Below are 24471 nucleotides of genomic sequence, written 5' to 3' on the forward strand. Positions count from 1 at the left end.
TGAAATGTAAATAGTTTATAATATTATAAAATAAATAAATGTTAGAGAACTAATACAAATTCATTCTTTAGCATTGTTGATTTTAAACTTTATTCCGCTGAGACTGTCTTTTTGGGCCCAAATCAAGCATGCATATCTTTCATGTAAAAGTCAACAATGACTTTGTCTTAGAAAGATTGCAAAGATTTGACATTTACATGAGTGTATACAGCCATTTCAATACAAGTTTTAAAGCACTCCAATTATTGAATGTTGGTCAGTCCTGATGTTATTCATCTCCTATATATTAACAACGGTTTCAAAATACTATTTTGTATAAAATTGATTTAGATTGCCACACACAGGCATAATTAAATCAGCAGTTACAAGTATTACAAATTAGTAAAATCACTCGTGATCTATACATTTTCTTTGATTCAAGCAGAATATATCTCAGCAATTGTTTATGCATTCATTTGATCCAACTGTATTTGATTCTTTTGCAGAAAAATATAGTCATATACAGCTTTCAGATAGAATAACACAGTAAATTTGGTGTTTTAGGTATTGTTCAGGTCCTGTAGACTTACAGTCCCCTTCTTCCACCAATACCAATAAGGAGGTAATTAATTACTTTTTCTTATTTTTCGGTCTCTTTGTGCTACACATCTTGTTCCCCAGTTCAGAGGGCAGGCAGGAAACCTCTCACCAAGCCTTTACCAATAGCACTCTGAATTGGCTGCCATTAGATGAACAAGCAGAGGTGCCAACCTCTCCCAACAGAAAACAGAAATTCCAGATAACAAAAATCAGTATTTGGCAGAGAATCCGGATTTTCATTTCCACCCTCCCTCAATGTGATTTTTTTATAAAATACAGAAAATCTGTGCTTGTTGGCAACTCTGAACGAGCACAACAGGAAGGTTACTTGACTGCAGTTCAGTTATTTCAAGCAAACTACCAAAGATCCAGACAAGATTTATTTTAGTTCAGATCTATATTTTTACCAACAATGATTTTTGTCTGTCGCCAGAGACAAAAGGTGCACAGATAAACAGTATGATATAAATTCTAGTATTGAATACTACATAGAGGAGCAGACTGCTTTTATTCAAGTGGCTGCCTGTACTTTGCCAAACAAATGTGCAGGGAGTTTTTTTGGGGGGAGGGGTGGAGAAAGATGGGGTGGGGAGAGAATGAAAGGAAAAATTCCTACACAAATCCACTGAACCTATAAAAAACATCTATTCCAACTCAGGATAATTACTATGACATTTGAATGTTCAACTCACTACTATAGTGTCCTGAATGTGTTTTCCTTCCATTTCCTTACCTTCCACAGCTCCAAAAATAAAGATGGCCCACTGCTATTTAGGCTCCTAGAATTCTTGGTGCAGGAGGCCATTCAGCCCATCAAGTCAACACCGACCCTCTGAAAGAGCACCCTAGCTGTGCCCAATCCCCCACATTAACCCCATGACCCCACCTAACCTACATATCTTTGGACAACAAGGGGTAATTTAGCATGACCAATCCACCTAGCTTCCACATCTTTGGATTGTGGGAGGAAACCAGAACACCCAGAGGAAATTTATGCAGACACGGGGAGAACATGCAAGTTCCACAGTCACCCAAGGCTGGAACTGAACCCGCGTCCCTGGTGCGGTGAGGGTGCAGTGCTAACCACGCCTCCTCTTATAGGCAAGAGGGTGGACTTACTTTATCTCAGTGCCTATTAATGAAGCTTTAGGTTTATAGAATTGGACTTTTGTTCATTATTCCATGGTGCATTACATTATCATGAAACACCAGGATGCTGGCTAAAAACTGGCAACGTTGTCTAAGTTATGAAATTGGAAATGCGAGAGGTAATGATTCAAAATGAAGCATTCTTACTGACTGTCCAATACAAAGGCAGGGGTTACCAAGTCATAGCCCTAACTAATAGTCCAGGGAAAATAACAGCTATTTTTGTTCAATTAAAGTCAGCTTTGTTAGTTCAAGAGCAAGAAACGGTTAAACCCAGCCATATCTGAAATTTCAAAGTAATCAATTATATGTAATACAATTTTATCAGCCAAGCAGTCACATATAAACTTCCAAACTTACATTGTGCGTTTCTATAGAGTAGAAAAGGGTCTTGTAACTGAAAATCCAAATCCTTAGTAATTGGTTCAGTCCTGTTCTCCACACTAAGTCTGTTCATGATGGTGAAGCCATGCCTCGGAGAAGCAGATCTAGAGCCAAAAGAATGGCAAGGCAGAAGTGTTGAAAAACAATAAACAAATTGACACCTGATACTGAAAATGTATTTTTACATTAACGCAAGCATCTACAAATTGCTCTGTAGGAAGAAAAAACACCTACAGTGAAAGCAAGACATAGATTTTCATTTGTTACTTAAAATCATAACCACCACCCCAACAAAAGTGCAACAATGTTATTTTGAAACATTACAGAGCAGGTAGGCAGTTACGTGGCTGCATAAATTTACATCCTTCTCTCCTGAGAATTAATCCTTTGTTAAAATAGATTTTGAAAAGCTCCATCTTCATCAACGTGTAGGAATTTTTATAAGAACGGGCATTATGCCAAGTAGTATTAGTTGGGACACTGCCTTATTGGCACTGGAGATGGAAGGTACTGCCCCCCCCCCCCCCGGCCAGCAGTAAAAAGGGAGAAGGTTCAGGGAAATGGTAACCAAATCGTACTTGGACTCGGATGTCACTCCCCAATGTATTCACGCCTCTTTCTTCCCCCATCCGTCTACAGTCCCTCTTCAAACCTTAACAGTATTACCCCGCGGCTTTTTCAATTGTTCAATGCAGTTTCTGCCTTTGTAATCTTGTCTCAACACTTTTAAGGACGGGTACTCTGCTTCATCTCTAGATCTCAATGTTGTTGACTTGGTTTAAGCCAATCACAACATATAAATCTCCTGGGAAATGCAATCTCATTCAGCTGGTAAAGACAGATAAATTCACTTATAGATTTTTGAAAAGATCCTATTTCGGCTGCATGAATCAACAGTTTAAGAAACTGCATTACAATCAACTCCTGGTGCACAGAAAGGCAATCCCACAGATTGTTGCAATATTGGATGACTGATATAATTCCTCTTATTAGAACACTGAATACCTCTACAATACTGGTGGAATTTATTTTTTTACAAGCTGTGCTCAACCACAACATTACTTTTGAGTGGAAAATGCTCAGATGAAGTACAATAGAAGCCAAGCACAATTTACAATTTTCAGCAGTTAGAGGGAAAAATACTGAATGGGAATGCCAAACTGTTCATCTCCCCCACTCCCCACCCCAAACCCCTCATGTGCCGTTGTTATTTTGCCTGCAACCTACTTAAAGAAATCAGCGATACTGCTGTTACTCTAACCATGAAATACAAAAGGGCTCCTCAAAAATTGACAACGACAAAACTCAAATTAAATGTTAAATCCACGTGTGACAGAGCCAATATCCTTGTGCCAAACATGATATACCAAGGCAAGTTGATATGACATGCGACGGAGCTACACTACAAGAAACGCTTGCTGTGAAAAGTGATTTCTGCTAAAGTGCTAGTGCATCATTCATGTTGGATATTGAAAAACAATCTACATTATCCATTCAACATAAGCGGAAAGGAATGTAGAATCAAATGACAACTGCTTTTGGCATTCTAACTTCATTCTATTAGCAATGGAAACAGGCACATTAGATATGAGCACAAATAGCTCTTAAGTAGCAGACATTTCTGATGGATATTCTGTTGTGACAGCCGGCAGGCAATGGCTTTGCATCCATTGATGGAGTTGGTGAAGGATCTGCGTGGATATGAACGTGAAAATTGTTGATGCTTTGGTAAAGAATATTGCTATTAGTGAGAGCAAGAGTCAGGAAGAAATTGTGGTCCCATGAGCAGGCAAAGATAGAATACCAGTCCTACCATGGTCTCCTGTACCAGTCCTACCATGGCCTCCAGTACCAGTCCTACCATGGCCTCCTATTTTTTTGTGACTGGACAGTAGAATTGACAATGCTGTGGCCAAATGTGTAGTTGACAAATTGTATTCACAAAACGTAAACCACAATAATCAAGTACATCATGAAAAATAACTGAACTTTGCATCCTACATGGTAGGACCAATACAGATCTGCAACTGAATTTTCAACCTTCCGTCACAGCTCAGTCACCCAATGGATAAACTCTCAGAGCCATCAAGAAAAGATGCTCGCATTTTAAATTTCAAAATAAAAATATATTCTATAACTGATGAGAAATAAACAAATGGCACCAATTTGAGGGCTTCATTATTTTCATCCACCTGAACTATGAAATTTAGTTCACCGTAATAGACAAATGGAGACAGTTCGTAATGTGCTAAGTGGATGTTTATTCCATTTTCAATTACTTCTCTTATATGCTTTCTCAAAACTCCTTTGAAAATAAATACTTATATAGTGACTACCATAAGAAAATTCCCAAGGTGATTCACAAGAATGGAGACATCAAGTAACAGTCGAAGTGTTAAGAGAGGTCACCAAAAGCATGGCTGAGAAAGCTTTTAAAAAGGTGAATGCAGCAGAAGGGCTGAGAAAGGAATTCCAGAGCGGTGCCAAGACAGTTGAATGTTAAAAAAATTGAAAGGCTTCCAGCAAATACATACAATGTATAAAGATAAAATGGATTGAATTTACATTATATAAAGCCTGCAAAACTTGCAGTTGAATATGAGGAAACATTCTCTTTGAAGGAAGTAAATGAAAGAGTTTGGTTTTCATACAGCATTGCATTCAAAATGATGTTCTTGGCAATAAACTGAATGTTATTTCAGTCCTGACTGCTATACATGTTTAAACATGTGCAGACAGACACAGGCAGATGTTTAATAAAAATCAATATTACATAGATACAATATATTTTCCCAGCATTGCAAATGCAGGGTTCCCAAACCCATTGGGCCAGTTACTCCAAGAGCAGTGCATCTCATGCTCATGTTACTTAAATGATTTCTTCATCCTTCAGCTCAAAAAACATTTTGCATCATAATTTGCTCGAAGTGAAAACTGGTAACAGCACGGCGAGGACAACAGGGCTGGGACCTCAGGGGAACCAACAATGTATACCCATAATTAATTACATTTAGGGATCAAGAAAAAAACCAGATCAATTGAGAAGGCGAATGCAAATAGGTGAACTGAGAGTCAAATCAGCTACAAAATGTTAATGAGAATAGGAATTAATTATTTAACTAAAGGAAAAAAATGATAAATAGAAAAAAGTAAAAATTAAATCTTGAACAATGAGCTGCATGAAAGAATGAGATTGCACAATTTTAAACCCTTTAATTGTGGGCCACAGGTCAATTAGCACCATGTTAAATGATTGCCATATTGCCAAAAATGCACTCATGTTAATTATCAGGCTTTAATTTGTGGTGAGTTTAATTCTGAAAAATGAAAGTAGGCTAAGAGCAGGATGTTATTCATGTAAAGCAACCTGCAGAATGCCATAAATTCATGATCAAATTCAAAATTTACGCAACCGTGGTGTCTCTCTTATTTCCATCAACTTGTTGGCTATGTGTTCCATGAACACACTGTTACATTTCCTGCAAGTCCAATCCCATTATATTTCAATAAAACATAAAAGAAATAAGACTCGAATACACAAGCCAAAATACTGCAGAATTTTGAAATATGAAATAAAAACAGAAAATGCTTTAAACACCCACCAGGTCAGGCACCATCAGTGAAGAGAAAGAGTTACGGTTGTTCCAGGTCGATGACCCTGGACTGAAGTCGGGCCATCAAGCATTTCCAACATTTCTTGTCATATTTGCTTTTAAAGCTGGAAGAAACTATTTAACCCTTCATGCGTTTTCTATTAATTGATTAAAAAGATAGCAGCATGAGGCTCTTTTGCCCCATCCAACCTCTTCCACCATTCAATAAAATCAGAACTAATCTCATTGTGCTCTTAACTTCACTTTCCTGTCTGCCCTTTTATCCTCGACTCCAGAGTAGATCAATAATCCATCTAATTCAGTTTAATTGCATGGAGTGAAATTAAATGGATTAATTTTAATTAACTAGTTATTCACTTGAATCCCTATAATTAGCTACTGGCTGAAGCTGTAGGACAGACATTTACGTGTAATTTGCAACTCTGCAAATAACTATAAAAGGATGTAAAAGGTCGGCTCCAGTTCAATCCTTCACCAACTTGCTTTCTCCTGGAGAATAATAAATTCTGCTATTTAACAAGATCATGACTGAACATCTACCTCAATTCCTCCTGAATCACATTGTATCAAAACATTTATCGACCTCGCTATTGAATATACTCGAAGAATGTGTATCCAGGTAGAAAATTCCAATAACCCCTTGAGTTTTTCCTCATTTCAGTCCTAATTTGCACACTTCTCTTTGATTTTCAAAGGCTTCTTCTTTCAATCTTATTACCTCCATTAATTAGTGAAGCAGTCACATTGACATTAGTTTCTTTGTATTTGTGGTAAATTTTGGGTTTTCTTCTTTAGATAGAAACGATAGCATGAAAACCAAACTGAAATACTCAATAAATATATATAGCTCATCCAATGACAGGCCATGGATCAATCAGATTCAAATAATCAATCAGCTTCAAATAATATGTTCAACATGTATAAAATCATGTCGTACTGCCTATCCCAAATTATCCTCGAGAAGCTGCTGGTGAGCCACTTCCTTATTAGGCCATTACAGAGGGCAGTTAGGAGTCAACCACATTGACGTCAGCTTGGAATCACAAGTGGGCCAAGCCAGGTAAGGATTATTTTTCCCTAAGAACATTGGTGAATCAGATTTTTCTTTTTGCAACAATTCAGGTTAATTAACTGAATTTAAATCCCCCTGTGGGAAGGAAAGTCCCATCTCCTGATCATTAATTCAGGTCCTTAGATTATTAGCCGTGTAATGTGACCACTCTGCTACTGCTCCCCATCATGAACTGAACTAATATCAAATTCACCATCCAGGTTGTGTTCCCTGATACCCACGTATTTCAATGGCTTATCACAGGGGTTCCCAAACTGGGGTCCACGGAACCAGAGGGTTCTGCAGGAGGCCTCCACTGGTTCAGCGGAAGCTCTGGCAGCCACGTGACAAAAAGGTAGCTTTTTTAAAAAATCCCACCCAAAAAGCACACAAACTAAAATGCATGCGCAAGTCAGTTGAAGAAGCAAAGATTCAAGTGTAAAGAACAAAAAATCTAACTGACAAATCAAAGCCCAGCCTCTCACAAGGCAGTCTATCAGTAGCCAGACATTAGAATCGTAGAATCCCTGTAGTGCAGGAGGCCATTTGGCCCATCAGATCTGCACCAACTCATCCAAACCTGCACATTTTCTGGACACTAAGGGCCAATCCACCTAACCTGGACTGTGGGAGGAAGCCGAAGCATCTGGAAAAAACCCACGCTGACACAAGGAGAACGTGCAAACTCCACACAGTCACCCAAGGCTGGAACTGAAGTTGGGTCTCTGGCACTGTGAGACAGGAATTATAACTACTCTGCCACCTTGCTACCTCAGCCAATTTGTGGGCAGCACAGTGGTTAGCACAGTTGCTTCACAGCTCCAGGGTCCCAGGTTCAATTCCTGGCTTGGGTTACTGCCTGTGCAGAGTCTGCACATTTTCCCCGTGTCTGCGTGGGTTTCCTCCGGGTGCTCCGGTTTCCTCCCACAGTCCAAAGATGTGCAGGTTAGGTGGATTGGCCAAGATAAATTGCCCTTAGTGTCCAAAAAAAATGTTAGGTTGGGTTACAGGGATGGGGTGGAGATGTGGGCTTAAGTAGGTGCTCTTTCCAAGAGCCGGTGCAGTCTCAAAGGGCCAAATAGCCTCCTTCTGCACTGTAAATTCTATAATGCGCAGAGTGACCAGTCTCTTGAATTCCTTTCTGTTGCTGGGCATACTAGCTGCTGAGTAAGTGGAGGAGAAGTCTATGTGGCTGTCACTTAGTAAAATAAATTGTTGCCTTGGTAGTGTCAACCATATCTGAGAAGGTATTTTTTAGAACAGTAAATCCTGGCAAATAAACTAAATGCTATGTGAAGAGGGGCTTTGAGAGGGGGGGCCTTGGTTTTGAGGGGGGGCTGGTTGGGGAAAGGGGGCATGGTTGGAGGAGCATGCAATTCAGTTAAGGGGGGGGCCTTGGCAGGAGTGACATGGGATAATTTGACAGGGAATTCATGTGAATGGGGCCTTCGAAGGGGGCTAAAACACATCGCCGACATGATAAGAGTGTTTGGGGTTCCCTGATGCTTTTGGGAGGTCACAAGGTGTTCTGTGGCTGGAAAGGTTTGAGAAACCATGGGCTGGATTCTCCAATCCTGCGGCTATGTCCGCAGGACCGTCTGGTCTTAGGGCCAGAAAGTCGGCACTGCCCCCGCACTGATCATCCGTCCGTTGGGGGGCTAGCTGGCGCGCAACAGGATACAGCCGCAGAATGCCCAGGTCCGTGGCCGCACATGCACACGGCGGCAGCCTGCAGCGTCCATGCCACATGGCACCGGCTGCGGGCGGACCCGGCCTGCCAGAAACTGACCCCTTGTAGCCAGCCTCGCCACTCCCAGACCACCTCCCACCAGTGCCCCCAGCTCCACCACAGCCCGCTCCCCCCCCCCCCGGCAACTGTGGCGGCGCTGGATTCAGTCCTCAGCCGCCACGCGAGGCTCCCGAACGGAGTGAGCACACGTGTCCCACGCCATCAGGGACTCGGCCCATCGGGGCGGCGCATCAGGGGAACGCCTCGGATGACGTCCTGAAGCCGTACATACGGCGTGTGGCGTACTCCCAAAGAACGCCATTTTTGAGAGGGTGGAGCATTGCAAAAATGGCACTGCACCCGATTCCGGTGTAAGCGGGGATTCTCCGGCCGATCGCGATTTCACCTCCGGCGATCGGACAATCCCGCCCATCGTCTTTTGAACTCTGGACTGAGGAGCCAATTACTCTTCAGTATTGACCCCCGTCCACCCCCAAACAACGGCTGCATTCACTCTGCACACTAGAGTCAGCACAAGGTGATTCTGACATCAGTTACAGCGCAAGATGAAGCTCAAAACTGAGCTAATACCAGTCATTGTGGTGTTGCATTTTGCAGGTGGAAATCTTGTTTCAAATTTACTCAAGGCAATATGGACCACACTGGTTTAAATAATTGAAAAATGGAAACTACTTTATAACCATATTACATTGCAAATGCAAATTAATCCTCAGCAACACCATAACTAAGGGTAGTGATAAATTTAGGAACAAAACCACAACAAATATATGGATAAGTTAAGTAAGTGATTTAAAGAATTTGAACGATACTTGTCCAAGATTAACAGTTTGTAAGTGATGGGGATGACAGCTTTGAAAGAGTTCCCTTCCAGATGTGATGGGGAATTTTACACACACACGCTGGTAGCCGTCAAAGTAGTGTGACACACCTTCCCAATTTGAGCTCGGGCTCGTGGAAGCTGCCAGCACTGCTACATCACATGTGTGCAGAAGGAGCTAGGCACGCGTGTGCATCATCCTTGATCTGTCTCCCATGTCTAGGAGCAACTTTTATCGCATTTGTCACCCAACATCATTTTTTCACGTGCTTTCGGAGGGCGAATTCATCTACAACCCTTTTTTATTTTGTTCCATTATCTCGAATAATAGATTCTAGCTCTGTGTACTACAGATGTTCTATGAACTGGCCTATAGTTTCCCACTTCCTTTTTTCTCCTTTCTTAAATAGTGAGGTTATGCTTGCTACTTTCCAAAGGTTATGCTTGCTACTTTCCGGAGGAACTTTCCTAAGGTTATGCTTGCTACTTTCCTACGGACTTCAACACACCATACGGAGAAACATTATCATCGAGAGCAACTTCTGGATTTATGTTTATAACTGTGCATGTGCAAGCGCCAGAAGTGCTATAAATTTCAGAAGAATAATGCTGGTCAACTGCGACAGTTCCTGTCATCACCTCTCCAACACCCAAGCCATCATCTTCTGCAAAACCTGACATCATAAAACTTCAGCCTAGCTGTAAAGAACCATTCTTCTCAGCAAAAAGAATGGAGCAGAGTCGATAATTTTTGTAATTCATTTGATCTAAATATCTAAACAGACAATAAGGATTTATTGTATGTAAGCCATTAATATATTTTATTTTAGAGCAGGACTTCCCAAACTTCTACGGCCACAGGACCCTTGTAACCTCCCAATGGTACTAACAAAATCCCTGAGCAGCATTCTTACTGTGTTGGAAAGTTAAACCACAAAAAATTGATTGTTTTTGTGCAATAGATGCAAACATACAAAAAAACCTAATACATAGAAGTATTTTCTTTGTGTACATTTATAATAATTAGAAAGATATTTTATTTAAGTACTTAAGTCTTAATTTTTCATCAAATTTAAAGGGAGGAGTGATTCTGCTCCTTTGATTCAATTGTGAATGGGAGGAGTGTTGCTGGACATTTTCGTATCAGACACAAACTCATCTCTCTTGACCTCTCGGTTGCACGTGCCCACTCTCTCTGTACCTTTCGCTCTCTCACGGGGCGGGATTCTCCACTCCCGCGCCGAAGTACCCACGCCGTCGTGAACGCCATCGAGGTTCACGACGGTGCAAAACGGCCCCTATCTCGACCGATTCAGGGCCTGATAATGGGCTAGGAGCGGGGCCGCGTCATCTACACGCGCCAGGCGTTGTCGCCGCGTAAAGGCGGCGCCGCATACATGACGCGGCCGGCGCCGCATAACTGGCGTCACCCGCGCATGCGTAGTTGCTGTCCTCTCCGAGTCCGCCCCACAAGAAGATGGCGGACGGATCTTGCGGGGCCGCGGAAGGAAGGAGGTCCTCCTTCAGAGAGGACGGCCCGACGATCGGTGGGCACCGATCGCGGGCCATCCCACATTTGAGGTCCCCCCCCCCCCCACAGGCCGCCCCCCCCAGCGTTCCCGCGCTGTTCCCGACGGCAGCGGCCAGGTGTGGACGGCGCCGGGGGGGAACCCACCGTTTTGGCCAGGCCGCTCGGCCCGTTCGGGCCTGAGAATAACGGGGGTGCCGGAGAATCGCCATTTTGGGTGTCTCCGGCGATTCTCCGGTCTGCGGCCCGCGGAACTCGACGGGGCCGTTCCCGCCGCTTGGGAGAATCGCGGGAGGGCGTCGGACCGGCGTTTCGGGGAAATTTTAGCGGCCCAGGCGATTCTCCCAACCGGCGCGGGAGTGGAGAATCTCGCCCACTATCTCTCCCTACCTCTCGCGCATGAGCCTCTCTCTCTAACTCTCACGCACGCGCCTCTCTCTCTACCCCTCGTGCACACGCCTCTCTCAACCTGTCGCACGCGCGCCCGTCTCTCTCTACCTGTCGCGCGCGCGCCCCTCTCTCTACCTGTCGCGCGCGCCCCTCTCTCTACCTGTCGCGCGCGCCCCTCTCTCTACCTGTCGCGCGTGCCACTCTCTCTCTATCGTCCACGCGCCCCTATCTACCCTTCTCACGCGCCCCTCTCTCTATATCTCTCACACGCACGCCCCTCTCCACCTCTCCCGCGTGCGCGCGCCCCTCTGTCTACCTTTCGTGCCCTCCCTTCTCTACCCCTCCCGCGCACACGCCCCCTCTCTCTACCTCGCGTGCGTGCACCCCCCCTCCTACTTCGCGCGCATGCACCCCCATCTACCTCACGCGCGTGCCGCCTCCCCCTCAACTCGCGCACGGCCTCTACCTCGCGCGCACGCCCCCCACTCTACCTCGCGCGTGTGCGCCCCCCCCCCCACTCTACCTCGCGCGCGTGCTCGCCCTACCTCGTGCGCGCGTGCCCCCCTCTCTCTACCTCGCACGCGCGTGCCCCCCCCTCTCTATCTCGCGCGCTCGCCTCACCTCTCTCGCCCTCGTGAGCGCCCCCTCTTTCTACCGCCCTCGCGCGCGCGCGCCCCCCCCATCTACATGGCGCACGTGTGCAACCCCCTCCCCTCTACCTCGCGTGCACGCCACCCTCTACTTCACGTGCACCTCCCCTCCCCCCACTCTGCCTCGCGCGCGTCCTCCCCCCCCCACTCTACCTCGCACGCGCGCGCTCCCCCACTCTACATCGCGCGCGCCCCCCTCGCGCGCACGCCCCCCCCACCCCTCTACCTCGCGCGCACGCCCCCCCCCACTCTACATCGCGCGGGGCGCCCCCCCCCACTCTACATCGCGCGGGCGCCCCCCCCCCCACTCTACATCGCGCGGGGCGCCCCCCCCCCACTCTACATCGCGTGCGCCCGCTTGTACCTCTCGCGCACGCCCCCCTCACCCCTCTACCTCGCGCGCACCCCCCCACTCTACATCGCGCGCGCACTGCGCGCGCACCCCCCCCCCCCCCCCCCCCCCCCCCCACTCTACATCGGCGGGCGCCCCCCCCCACACTACATCGCGCGGGCGCCCCCCCCCACTCTACATGGCGCGGGCGCCCCCCCATTCTACATCACGCGGGCGCCCCCCCCCCCCCACTCTACATCGCGCGGGCGCCCCCCCCCACTCTACATCGCGCGGGCGCCCCCCCCCCACTCTACATCGCGCGGGGCGCCCCCCCCCCACTCTACATCGCGCGGGCGCCCCCCCCCCCCCCACTCTACATCGCGCGGGCGCCCCCCCCCCCCCCACTCTACATCGCGCGGGCCCTCCCCCCCACTCTACATCGCGCGGGCGCCCTCCCCCCCACTCTACATCGCGCGGGCGCCCCCCCCCACTCTACATCGCGCGGGCGCCCCCCCCCCCACTCTACATCGCGCGGGCGCCCCCCCCCCCCACTCTACATCGCGCGGGCGCCCCCCCCCACTCCACATCGCGCGGGCGCCCCCCCCCCCACTCCACATCGCGCGGGCGCCGCCCCCCCCCCCCCCCACTCCACATCGCGCGGGCGCCCCCCCCCCCACTCCACATCGCGCGGGGCGCCCCCCCCCCACTCCACATCGCGCGGGCGCCCCCCCCCCACTCCACATCGCGCGGGCGCCCCCCCCCACTCCACATCGCGCGGGCGCCCCCCCCACTCCACATCGCGCGGGGCGCCGCCCCCCCCCACTCCACATCGCGCGGGCGCCGCCCCCCCCACTCCACATCGCGCGGGCGCCCCCCCCCCCACTCCACATCGCGCGGGCGCCGCTCCCCCCACTCCACATCGCGCGCGCTCCCCCCCCACTCCACATCGCGCGGGCTCCCCCCACTCCACATCGCGCGCGAGCGCGCCCCCCACTCCACATCGCGCGCGCGCGCCCCCCCCACTCTACATCGCGCGCGCGCAGCGCCCCCCCCCACTCTACATCGCGCGCGAGCGCGCGCCCCCCACTCTACATCGCGCGCAGCGCGCGCCCCCCCACTCTACATCGGCGCGCGCGCGCGCCCCCCACTCTACATCGCGCGCGCGCGCGCGCCCCCCACTCTACATCGCGCGCGCCCCCCACTCTACATCGCGCGCAGCCCCCCCACTCTACATCGCGCGCGCCCCCCACTCTACATCGCGCGCGCCCCCCACTCTACATCGCGCGCGCCCCCCACTCTACATCGCGCGCGCCCCCCCACTCTACATCGCGCGCGCCCCCCACTCTACATCGCGCGCGCCCCCCCACTCTACATCGCGCGCGCCCCCCCACTCTACATCGCGCGCGCCCCCCACTCTACATCGCGCGCGCCCCCCACTCTACATCGCGCGCGCCCCCCACTCTACATCGCGCGCGCCCCCCACTCTACATCGCGCGCGCCCCCCACTCTACATCGCGCGCGCCCCCCACTCTACATCGCGCGCGCCCCCCACTCTACATCGCGCGCGCGCGCGCCCCCCACTCTACATCGCGCGCGGCGCGCGCCCCCCCACTCTACATCGCGCGCTGCGCGCGCCCCCCCACTCTACATCGCGCGCGCGCGCGCCCCCCACTCTACATCGCGCGCGCAGCGCGCGCCCCCCACTCTACATCGCGCGCGCGCGCATGCGCCCCCCACTCTACATCGCGCGCGCGCGCGCGCCCCCCACTCTACATCGCGCGCGCGCGCGCCCCCCACTCTACATCGCGCGCGCGCGCGCCCCCCACTCTACATCGCGCGCGCGCGCGCCCCCCCACTCTACATCGCGCGCGCGCGCGCGCCCCCCACTCTACATCGCGCGCGCGCGCGCGCCCCCCACTCTACATCGCGCGCGCGCGCGCCCCCCCACTCTACATCGCGCGCGCGCGCCCCCCACTCTACATCGCGCGCGCGCGCCCCCCACTCTACATCGCGCGCCGCGCGCGCCCCCCACTCTACATCGCGCGCGGCGCGCGCCCCCACTCTACATCGCGCGCGCGCGTGCCCCCCACTCTACATCGCGCGCGCGCGCCCCCCACTCTACATCGCGCGCGCGCGCGCCCCCCACTCTACATCGCGCGCAGCGCGCGCCCCCCCACTCTACATCGCGCGCGCGCCCCCCACTCTACATCTACAGCGCGCGCGGCGCGCGCCCCCCACTCTACATCGCGCGCGCCCCCCACTCTACATCGCGCGCGCCCCCCACTCTACATCGCGCGCGCCCCCCACTCTACATCGCGCGCGCGCGCGCCCCCACTCTACATCGCGCGCGCGCGCGCCCCCCACTCTACATCGCGCGCGCGCCCCCCACTCTACATCGCGCGCGCGCCCCCACTCTACATCGCGCGCGCATACGCACGCGCCCCCCCCTCTACCTCGCGTGCACACACATGCCCCCTCTCTCTACATCGCGCGCGTGACCCCTGACTCGCGCGCGCCGCCGCCCCCTCTCTCTACCTCGCACGCGCCCCTCTCTCTCTACGTCGTACGCATGCGCCTCCCCACCTCCCGCATGCTCCCACTTCTCTCTGCCTCCCGCCTGCACCCCCCCCACCTCCAGCGGCGCACCCCCCCTCTACCTCCCGTACGCACCCCGCCTCTCTACCTCGCGCACGCGTGCAACCCCCCCTCTCTACCTCACGCACGCGCGGGCCCCCCTCTCTACCTCGCAAGCGCGCCCCTCTCTACCTCGCACGCGCGCCCCCCCCCCTCCTCTACCTCGCACACGCGCCCCCCTCCTCTCTCTACCTCACACGCGCCCCCATCTCTCTATCTCACACACACACACCCCCTCCTCTACCTCACGCGCACACCCCGCCCTCTCTGTACCTCATGCGCACCCCCCCTCTCTCTGCCTCGCGCACGCGAGCACATCTGGCACTGGGGTCAAGGGAAATGCCGATTTGGGGAATCATAGATTTGAGCCAGGGAAGCGGGATGGGAGGAGAAGGGAGACAGGGCGCTTAAGGATTTGTTACTGGGGGGCCGATTTGCAGGATTGGAGGAGCTGGGAGCAGAATATGGGTTGGGGCAGGGGGAAATGTATTACTTATATGCAGGTCCGAGATTTTGCAGAGAAGGAGATACAGAACTTTCCAGTGGTGCCGGCCCCACGCTGTTGGAGGAGGTGCTGACAACGGGTAATGGAGGAGGATGGTGTCGGCAATTCTGGGAGAGAAGACATCGCTGGAGGGGATTAAGATGGGAGGAAGAGTTGGGGGCGGGCATGGTGGAGGAGTTGTGGTGTGAAGTGCTCTGGAGGGCAAATGCCTCAACGTCGTACGCGAGGTTAGGGCTGATACAGTTGAAGGTGGTGTGTAGGGCACACCTCACAAAGACGAGGATGAGCCGACTCTTTGAGGGGGTAGAGGGGTAGAGGATGTTTGTGAATGCTGTGGGAGGGGCCCGCCCGCAAATCACATTCATATGTTTTGGTCCTGTCCAAAACTGGAGGGGTATTGAAGGTGGCGCATGTGAGACGTGAACCAGGATTTGTATGTTGTTGATGACTATGTATGGGGTGATGGTGGATTCCTGATTCATATTTTGAGGGTTGTTTGAGGGTTGGCGGGAGGAAGAGATTGTTGGCCAGGGGATTGCCGTTGTATTTGTTACCGTTGTTTGTTTATTGGTGGGTATAAATTTGGATGAATGTGAAAAAAGAGATTATAAAGATTTTTCATAAAAGTCACCCAGCCACGCTGAAGCAATAGGTGGCCCTGCCCTCCACCCCGTCCGCAGCTCCGGCTGACCCAGATAGAGATAGATACTAAAGGACAGGGCTCCAGCTCAATGCTTAGAATCACCGATATGGTGCTGAAAAAAGTAATTCAAAAAACCCACAAGCTTGGGACAGGGCCAGAATATGTGTGTATGATTTGCGGGCCCTCTTAAACAGCGCTCGCACCTATCCTCAACCCCTGCAGAGAAATGACTCATTCTGGTCTTAGTAAAGTGCACTCTGAATATTGCATTGAGCTGGATCAGGCTTAGCCTGGCACAGGATGACGTGGCGTCCGGAGGGCCTCACTCCACATCACCTCCTCCAATATAGGCCCCAGTTTCTCCCCTCATTTGGCCTTCACCGTTCCACTGAGACCAGATCTTCCTCCAAAATCCATCCGTGTCCACCAGACGTACTACTCTCTTCCAACCCCGCACAGGATAAAATCCTATCCAGTAAGTTTGATGGCGACACCACCAGAAACGTTGGGAACTTCCGGTGAAAAAAATTTTGTCCTGGAGGTACCTAAACGCATCCGACCCCGACTTTCTCTTTTACTCCTCCAGGCTTGCAAACCACCCCTCCAGGAATAAATCACTCACTCTCCATCCGTTTCCCCTTCCACCCTCCAAATGGGGCATCTAACTCCTTTGGCTCGAACAGGAGGTTCCTATCAATGGGGGCCAACCTTGAAACTGACCCCAACTTGAAATGTTGATGGAGATGCCTCCATATTTGTAAAGTGGAGACAACCGCTAGATTTGACAAATATTTTGCCGAAACAAATGGTGGAGATGCCATCACCAGCGCCCCCAAACTGGACCCTCTACACAACCAAGGTAGACCTCGCATTGCAGCCCAGTAATAAAACATCAAATTTGACAGCGCCATTTCCCCCCTGACTGACTATCCCTCTGCAAGAACCCTCTTTGAATTTGTTGGGGTATACCCTGCCCATATGAAATGCGATATAAGGTACTCAATCCCCTGAAAAATGAAAAATACTGGAAGACATTGAATTAAGAACAAGAATCGTGGTAAGATGTTCATTTTGATGGATTGCACCCGGCCCGCTAAGGACAATGGGAGGCTGCCCCACCATTGCAGCTTAGCCTTAACCCTACCCACTAGGCTGGTAAAATTCACTTTACGAAGCTGCGCCCAATCCCGCGCCACCTGGACCCGCAAACACAGAACATTTGCCCCTGCCAGGCAGAAAGGTTATCCCCTTAGACCGGCTCCCCTCCCCGAAGTGTTGACCACGAAATACTCACTCTTCCCTAAATTTCTCTTGATCCAGAGAAGGAGCCAAATTTCTTCACAATGTATTTTATGTCCCCCATAACTGGCCCCGGATCCCTCACGTATGGCGGAATGTCAACGTGTTCCTCCCCACTCCTAACTATCCCTCTCCACTTATTTGAGAGATTTGGGTATATTGTATTTGTGTGCACAATTCAACACCAACACCCAAAATTTCACAATTTAAACCATGCAATTGGTTTATGCTCTGGGCACAAATACTGAGGCATGCAAGGTCAAATAATGTGGACATTTAGTACATTTAAAAAATTGAACGATCACATGTAAACAAAATTATGTCCTACTGATTGTCCATACCTTGCATAAACAAATAAGGTCCCTTCGACGTCCGTCTTCTCCTGTGATTAAAAAGGAAAATTCATACAACCTTTAATATCTATGAAAGTCATGCATTGTATGGTACAGGAAATTAGCGGAAACACAGTATAAATGAAATTACGTGACAAATTAAAAATTAAAATGTGGCATTATATTTTGAAAAACTGAGATCTCTGTACTGGTGCGCTGAAACTCCTGGCATACGGAGAAACCTGGATTCAGGCCACCAAGGGGATAGAACAAATATATTGAATGCCAAAAGACAATTACATCCCATATTTCATATTAAACAACTTATGACAGAAAAGTAGAAGAACAAAAGACAGCAGAACATAAATGGATTTAGGATCTGGAAGTAGGACATCCATCCATCCATCTTTTCAAATTGGGAAATAGTTTTTTTTTAAATTAAGATTTTTTTTTAAAGACTGATTTGAAAGTTTGTAATTGGAAGTATTTTTTTTTATGGCATACATTTGTACTTCAGTATATGCAATGCCAACTAAATTGTTTTGCAAAGTGAAAACTACCCGAAAGAGTTAATTTGATTTTCAATACTGCAAATTATGCAGACACACAGGACATAACGCAGCCTTGTTAAAACCAAGATTGTCGTTTTAATCTAAAAGATTGGGAACAGTAAAATTCTACCAAATAAGATCTGTTGATGAAATGGTAGCATGTAAGGTGGGGGGGATTTCTAGTCCCATCTTTAGCATCCCCTTTTATCTTATACCATCGTCCCTTGTATTTTGTTTTGGTATTATGTACACCAAAGAAATAAGAATAAACCTACATTCCTCAAAGTAATAGCCTTAAGCAATAATATTTCATTTTTAAAAATAAATTTAGAGTACCCAATTCATTTTTTCCAATTAAGGGGCAATTTAGCATACCCAATCCACCTAGCTTGCACATTTTTGGGTTATGGGGCGAAACCCACGCAAACACGGGGAGAATGTGCAAGCTCTACACGGTCAGTGACCCAGAGCCGGGATCGAACCTGGGACCTCGGCGCCATGAAGCCACAATGCTAACCCACTGCGCCACCGTCTTTTCATTTTAAATGACTGGAAGAATACCATAATTTAGTTCTTCACTCAGTACATATATTAGCACAATTTCATGCTTAACGCATTTAGCACTAAGGACCATCACTCCATAAAACAAACCACACAAACTTAACAAAAATGTTATCACCCGAGCAAATATTGAATTCTCAATGATACATGCTATATTATCTGGAAGAAACACAAAATGCCTATTTCTCCTGCATTACACTATAATCGCAAACTGACCATTGCAATACTCCAATAAACAATAGAAACTGACATGGTGCAAGGTACAACATGGAGAAAAGAGCTATTACTAATAAAAATCTTGCTTGCAATAAGTCTTATCAGGTTCCTGACCAATTAATTGTAATCAAAGTTTTCAGCAACACTTTTTGAAGCTTGTCACTATCCAAACTGAGATCTCTACACAAACAAACTAATTTTATCATCTGGTCACAGCCTTTAAGAATTGTAGTATTTTATGCATTCTCTTAACCAGATTGTCACAAATTAACGAAAACAAAAAAATACTGCTGCTGGAGATCTCTGATTAAAACAAAGTGCTGCAAAGGTTATGCACTTTGACGGAAAGAATAAAGGAGCAGAATATTATTTAAATGGAGAAAGGCTATAGAAAGCTGCAGCACAGAAGGATTTGGGGTCTTTGGGCATAAATCACAAAAACGTTAGCATGCAAGTTCAGTAGTTAATAGGGAAGGCAAATGTAGGACTGCTGCCTCACGGCGCCGAGTTCCCAGGTTCGCTCCCGGTTCTGCGTCATGATATCCACATCAGCATATCATGGTGCAATCACACACACACACACTGATGGACAGGCAGTTGGACCAACCAGCACACACACAACATCGCAGCCAATCACCAGTGAGAGCATACGCACTATAAAACAGGGAACCACAGTTCCCGCTCATTCTACCAGGAGATAGCTCAGAGCACAGAACTCACAGCGTGCCCCTCAGACATAGACCATGTGCTGAGTGCCTCACTAAGATAGTGATAGGGCTGGGTCCACAGGTTAGCTGGTGAAGCACGTACCCAAGCCAGTAGTTAGTTGTTATCGTTGATTAGACAATAAAACAGAGTTGTACCATCTACAGCCGTGTTGGATCATTTGTGCATCAGAACACCCAACACGACATCGAGTTTACACTTTCTCCCCATGTTTGCGTGGGTTTCGCCCCCACAACCCAAACATGTGCAGGGTAGGTGGATTGGAGATTCTAAATTGACCCTTAATTGGAAAAAATGAATTGGGTACTCTTTTGAAATAAAAGCAAATGCAATGTTGGCCTTTATTTCAAAGGGAATGAAGTATAAAAATAGGAAAGTCTTGCTAAAACTGTACAAGGCATTGGTTAGACCATACCTGGAATACAACTTTGGTCCCCTTATTTTAGGGAAGATATACTGGCATTAGAGGCAGTCCAGGTTCACTAGGTTGATCGTGGGTATGAAGGGGTTTTCTTATGAGGAGAGGTTGAGTAAATTGGACATGTAGTCACTGAAGTTTAAAAGAACAAGAGGTGGCTTGATTAAGATACATAGGTTTCTCAGAGGGCTTGACAGGATAGATCTGAGAGTTTGTTTCCCCTTGTGAGAGAGTCTGGGATCAGAGAGCATAATCTCAAGAGTAAAGGGTAGACCATTTAAAACAGAGATAAGTAGCAATTTATTCTTTAAGAGGGTAGTGAATCTGTGGAATTATTTATCACAAAGGGCTGTAGAGGCTGTGTCATCAAGTATATTCAATAAGAAGTCTTCCAACACCAGGTTAAAATCCAACAGGTTTGTTTCAAATCACTAGCTTTCAGAGCACAGCTCTAGAGCACTGAGGAAGGAGCAGCGCTCTGAAAGCTAGTGGTTTGAAACAAACCTGTTGGACTTTAACCTGGTGTTGTAAGACTTCTTACAATGCTCACCCCAGTCCAACGCCGGCATTTCCGCATCAAGTATATTCAAGACTGAGATAGACATTTTTAATCAATAAGGGAATCAAAGGTTACGGGGATAAGATGGAATCTCGGATTCGCAAAGCAGTCATGATCTCATTGACAGTGGAGCAGACTTGATGGGCTGAATGGCCTACTTCTGCCCCTACATCTTACAGTCTAAATACTCAGCAGGTTAGGCACAATCTGTGGTGAGAAAAGAAGTTACTGTGTTGACACAATAACTCTTCATTAGAATGGGAAAATGTTTGTTGAACATCTGTTGAGTTTCACTAGAACAGTGTGCTTGAGAACAAAGGTCAAGCAACCAGAAGCTCAGGATTATGCAGACCAATTGAATGCAGGTCTCCCACTAATTGGTCACCCAATTTACGTTTGTCCTCCCCAGTCTAAAGGAGACCGACCACATTGTTAGCAGTGAATATGTTAGAATAAATTGAAACTAAATTGTTCTTTCACATGGATGGAATAAATGCGGCCCTTGATGGTGTAAAAGGAGGAACTAAAAGGGCAAGCATTGAACTTGCACAAAAATGTGCAGTGGAAAAGGAAGGCAAAGTGGACCACATGCCAGGAAGGGAATAGCCCTTCAGAATACTGAGAAGGGAAGGATATGTTTGGATATGGCATCGTGGTGGAGCTGGCAGAAATGATGGACGATGACTATTCAATGTGGAAGCTGATTGGGTGAAAGACAAGGACAGGGCAGGTGCTATCACTGCTTGGGAGGAAAGGGAAGCAGTGAGAGCAGAAGTCAAGAAATGAGATGGCCACGGTTGAGGGCACTGTAAACCACGGTAGAGAGGGATCCTCAGTTGAGACACAAGGAATACAAGAAGCATTGGTATGGTTCATCAGAATTGATGCCACAGAAACAGAGAAACTGAGAGAATGGAATAAAGTTTTGAGAGGACGCAGACTGGGACATCATATTTAGAGAAGATATGGGGTGAGAATCTCAGCATGGGGGCTTTTAGAATGCCACGGTTGAAAATAATCTGTTTCAGACAGTGGCAGGGGAGGGGCAGTCAGTTCTCAAAGTCTCATCACCGCATCAGCAATGCTAATTCAGCCTTCTGCAAACTATAGCAGTGAGTCCATAACAACAAATGCTGACATAAATCAACAAATGTCCATGTATACAGAGAAGTTGCCAAAGTGGGACCCAGACAGTGCACCAGCGACACACGAGCACTAGAGAAATTCCATCAGTAATGCCTCCGCAGAATCCTCCTGATTTAATAGGAGGACAAACTCAAGTATTATTCTTGAAGCCAATTCCACAAGCATGCAGGCAAAACACCTGCAAAAACAACTATGATAGACTCAACAGTGTCCAGGTGGCCAAAAACTATCTTCCCCATCATCCTGTTTTCTCAACTCTGTCAAATGGCCAGCGTTCCAAGGGAAAACAAAGAAAATGCTTCAAAGACAGTCAAACTCTCCTTGAAATGCAGCAGTATTAATATTGATAAACTGGAAGGAACTTGCTACCAATTGTTCAAAATGGCAACAACTTGCCCTTAAACTGCAACCTGCTTCACATCCTCAATGAGGCAGAGCGGCAGAAGAGAAGGAAAGAAAGCAAATCCTGCACTCCAGATCCACTACTCTGTCCCATGTGTCCAAAGGATTGCAGGTCAAAAATCGATCTGTTCAATCACATGGCAAAAACTCGTGACCCTGAGTAAATGTCATCCTCGAATGGAGGAACAGCCAATAACAATGACAATCTTAGTCGAGTCTACGCAGGGACAATGCAAGATCAATTCAGCTCATCATGCACTCATCCCACAATCCTGCATTTCAGATGCTTGCCTAACTCCCCTTTGAAAGCCACAAATGAATCTCATTCCACCACCCTCTCAGGCAGTGGATTCCAGATACTTACCACTTAAAAAGTATTTTCCTCATATCGTCAGTTGGTGGTGGCAAAACAACGATCAACAACAGTAGCAGCTATGTGTACCATCTACAGGAGCCACCAAGGTTCCTTAAGCAACACAACCACTACGATCTAGAAGGACAAGAGCAGCAGATACCTGGGAACATCACCACTTGGAGGTTCCCCTCCTAGTCACTCAACATCCTGACTTGGAAATATATTGCTGTTCCTTCACTGTCTGGGTCAAAATGCCCCCCGAACAGCGCTGTGGGTGTACCTACAGCTCAGACTGCAGTGGTCAAGGTAGCTCACCACCACTACCTTCTCGAGTGCAATTAGGGATGGGCAATAAATGGTGGCCTAGCCAGTGACGGCCACATCCCGTAAATAAATTAAAATTGAATTTTTGATGAGATAACAGAGTTGATGAGGGTGTATGGTGTACATGATCGTCCAAAAGGCATTTGATAAAATGCCCCTTAATAGGCTTGTCAGCAAATTTGTGACCCATGGAATAAATTGACAGTGGCATCATATACATGAAGTTGGCTGTGTGACAGAAAATCGATAGTATTGAACAATTCTTTTTCAACTTGAGGATGGAATACATTTGGGTTCCCCAAAGGTCAGTACTCGTACCACTGCTTATCTCGATATATATTAATAATGTAACCTTGGTATACAGGACACTATTTCAAAATTTGCAGATGATGAAAACTTGGAAGTTTTATGAACAGTGAGGAACATAGTGATAGTTCAAGACACCAGGTGGGTTGGACAGGCATAGTCGATGTAATTTAATACAGAGAAGCATGATGTGAAGCATTTTGGAAGGAAGAATGAGGTGAGGAAACATAAAGGGTACCAAAATATTTAATGGGGCTGTAGGAACAGAGAGACCTGTGGTATATGTACATAAATTGTTGAAGATGGCATGGCAGTATGTGGACGTGCTTAAGAAGGCATAGGGGATTCTGGCTTTTGTAAATAAGGTATAGCGTACAAAAGCAAGATGGACCTCTACGAAACATGGCTTTGGCCATAACTGGAATAGTGTGTCCACTTCTGAGTATTGCACGTCAGGAAAAATGGTGATGCTTTAGAGAGGGCGTTGAAGAAATTGACGAGATCTTCAAGGGGACCTTCAGTTACAAAGATAGATTGGATACTTGGTTTGCTCTCCTGAGAGGTTGAGAGGAGATTTGATAGGTTTTCAAAATCATGTGTGTTAAACAGATGAGTTAGAGTATCTGTTCCATTTGGCAGAAGGGTGGAAAGCACACTGATTTAATTTCGTTGGCAAAAGAACCACTGCGATATGAGGAAAATACTTTTAAAGCAGCGAGCAGTTAGGATCTGGAATCCACTGCCTGAGAGGATGGTGGAGTGAGATTAATTTGTGGCTTTCAAAAGATAATTAGGCAAGCATTTAAAATAAAAGATGTACAGTATTATGTAGAGACCAAATGAATTGAACTTGCATTGCACCAGTAGAAAGTTGACTATTCTATGATTCTGTGATTGTCCTGAGCAACAAATATAAATTGTTCTATGCTAAGGGCCACCAAAATTCTCTTGCTGAACAAACATCTGTTGCCATTTTTTTTAATATTAAGGAAAAGGGAATAGGCTGTGGTAGTTTACTGTTTTAAAATTTGTACAGCCACTTTCCTCTTGGCTTCTTGGTTCTTCTTTTAACTTGGATTCTGATCAAATTCAAATTGGTATATTCTGGACTTGAGCTTCCAATTTCTGATATCAACTGGTTTAATTTCAAACAGCCCTCATTTTTTTCCCTCACACCACCCGTCCGTAAAAGATATTATAATTTTGTGTTTCCCTTTCTATAAGCGGTGGTGTATTTCCCAACCCGTTTTG

General features: G+C 47.9%; 1 protein-coding gene across 1 annotated transcript in view; it reads right to left on the reverse strand.

Annotated features, from left to right (window-relative positions):
• Positions 1-24471, reverse strand: part of dcp1b (decapping mRNA 1B) — a 260055-nt gene that overhangs the window by 211311 nt on the left and 24273 nt on the right. The window contains exons 2-3 of the mRNA XM_072484612.1: positions 17666-17706; positions 2089-2216 (exon numbers count right to left, since the gene is read on the reverse strand). Coding sequence (XP_072340713.1) covers positions 2089-2216; positions 17666-17706 — 169 coding nt within the window. The remainder of the gene's footprint in view (positions 1-2088; positions 2217-17665; positions 17707-24471) is intronic.

This window comes from Scyliorhinus torazame, chromosome 19 (assembly GCF_047496885.1).
Source record: "Scyliorhinus torazame isolate Kashiwa2021f chromosome 19, sScyTor2.1, whole genome shotgun sequence".
In the NCBI taxonomy this organism is placed as follows: domain Eukaryota; kingdom Metazoa; phylum Chordata; class Chondrichthyes; order Carcharhiniformes; family Scyliorhinidae; genus Scyliorhinus; species Scyliorhinus torazame.